The sequence below is a fragment of the Sciurus carolinensis genome, chromosome 3, assembly GCF_902686445.1.
Source record: "Sciurus carolinensis chromosome 3, mSciCar1.2, whole genome shotgun sequence".
Taxonomy (NCBI): Eukaryota; Metazoa; Chordata; class Mammalia; order Rodentia; family Sciuridae; genus Sciurus; species Sciurus carolinensis.
This window is the reverse complement of record NC_062215.1, coordinates 21,382,484-21,384,588: the sequence shown is the minus strand read 5'-3', so window position 1 is coordinate 21,384,588 and position 2,105 is coordinate 21,382,484. Positions and strand designations below refer to the sequence as shown.

The 2,105-nt window shown below is 52.8% G+C and overlaps 1 protein-coding gene across 1 annotated transcript; it reads right to left on the bottom strand.

The window, feature by feature from the left end:
- Positions 1-1,367: 1,367 nt before the first annotated feature.
- On the bottom strand, positions 1,368-2,105 carry LOC124979263 (keratin-associated protein 4-2-like). Its single transcript, XM_047543783.1, has one exon. It carries the CDS (start codon positions 2,103-2,105, stop codon positions 1,368-1,370), a length of 738 nt encoding a protein of 245 aa, XP_047399739.1.

Sequence of the window (2,105 nt, the reverse complement as noted above, 5' to 3'; positions counted from 1 at the left end):
ATCACTCTGAGGCAAGAGTGGAGGAATGCCAACCTTCAGATTCAGTGATACAGTGATATATCCACTGATATCTTAAAGGAATCTGTGAAGACAGTGGTAAGAAATAGCAGTTGCTGGGTTGGGGATGTAGCACAGTTGGTAGAGTGCTTTCCTCATAAGCACAAGTTTCAATCCCCAGCACTGAAAAAAAAAAAAGGACAATTATTTCAGAAGACTTATTAGTTCAGTAGATGGGCCAACTAAGATCTGATCTTTATTCATGTTTATTGAAATGTTGTTGAAGAATACCAACTTTGAGAATGGGAGTTCATGGGTCATAGTCTCTTCTCCCTTAAATATATACCAGAGAGAAAGAACCTAGAAGTAGAAGTTTGGGAAATGATCACAGGAAGCACTGTGGAAAATTTGGAAATGAATTCAGGATAGTCAGAAGGCAGTAGAGAGTGAGCAGAACAACACTGTCATCATAGGAGTTCCAGGTCCCAGAGGAACTACAGAGGACTGGAAAGACCACACAGGGGAGACTGACCTGGGCCTTCTGTGCACCAATTCCCATTCCCTGCTGAGCACTGCTCCTGGATACTTTAGCCCTCTTGCACAGGGGATGCTCCACATCCAGAGAAAGTCTCATACAGGTGACAGCTTTCCAATTCATTACTGGGCATTAGAATGATAAATGCTCACGGAAAGGAGGTGGAGCCTCTCAGATTATCTGTTATGGTTTTTAAAGCTTGATAGATGTCCTATCAAAAAAACAAACAAACAAACAAAAAGGCCAAGTGGGACAGCAACTCAAAAGGGAAAAAGAAAGAGACACGATGCCAGTAAATGTGTATGCCAGTAAAATTCAGATTTATTGAAGATGTAGCTCTGTCTCCACATGAGACAACATGCCAGAGAGCAATAATATCCAAAGAGGTCATGAGACAGTAGAGGGAGGATAGAGAAAATTCAAACTTGTTTACATTGGAAAGAGACAGAGCAAACCAGTGGGGGAGGGGCAGTGCATTTGGATGCCAAACTCTTCCATATAATCAGTTGGGATTCTGTTTAGTTGTTCCATCAAGTAGAGGCTGTTAGATGGGGTGCATGGAGAATATTGTCTGAGGAGGGACAGAGATAAGGTCAGAGTGCTCAGTAGTAGGAACCACTGGAGCAGACTGGAGAGGGTCAGGTGGTGTGGATATAAATGGGTGGTAGCAGCTAGAAAGGCAGCAGGTGAGGGGGCAGCTCTCGGTTGTGCAGCAGGAGTCTGGCAGCTTTGGGTGATGCAGCAGGAGAGCCTAGAGGGCCAGGACATTAGGGAGCTGGGGCCGGTGCCAGCAAGGGCGTTGGCAGCACCCAGACTCTCAGCATGTTGGGCTGCATCAGTAGGATCCACAGCAGCTGGGGCGGCAGCAGGTGGTCCTGCAGCAGGTGGTCTGGCAGCAGGTGGGGCGACAGCAGCAAGGACGGCAGCAAGAGGAGACACAGCAGCAGGGGCAACAGCAGCAGGAGCCACAGCCACTGCACCCACCACAGCCACTGGAGCCACCACAGCCACTGCACCCACCACAGCAGGAGCCACAGCAGCTGGGACGGCAGCAGGTGGTCCTGCAGCAGGTAGTCCTACAGCAGATGGGGCGGCAGCAGCAGGAGCCACAGCCACCGCACCCACCACAGCCACTGGAGCCACCACAGCCACTGCACCCACCACAGCAGGAGGCACAGCAGCTGGGGCGGCAGCAGGTGGTCCTGCAGCAGGTAGTCCTACAGCAGATGGGGCGGCAGCAGCAGGAGCCACAGCCACCGCACCCACCACAGCCACTGGAGCCACCACAGCCACTGCACCCACCACAGCAGGAGCCACAGCAGCTGGGGCGGCAGCAGGTGGTCCTGCAGCAGGTAGTCCTACAGCAGATGGGGCGGCAGCAGCAGGAGCCACAGCCACTGGAGCCACCACAGCCACTGGAGCCACCACAGCCACTGGAGCCACCACAACAGGGGCTACAGCAGCAGCTGGGGCGGCAGCAGGTGGTTCTGCAGCAGGTGGTCTGGCAGCACCTGCGCTGGCAGCAGCCACAGCCCTGGCCGGAGCAGCAGGATCCACAACAGGAGTTGCACAT

Excerpts from the sequence above, each read along its gene's own strand:
- LOC124979263 (XM_047543783.1), bottom strand. The coding sequence starts at position 2,105 with ATGTGCAACTCCTGTTGTGGATCCTGCTGCTCCGGCCAGGGCTGTGGC.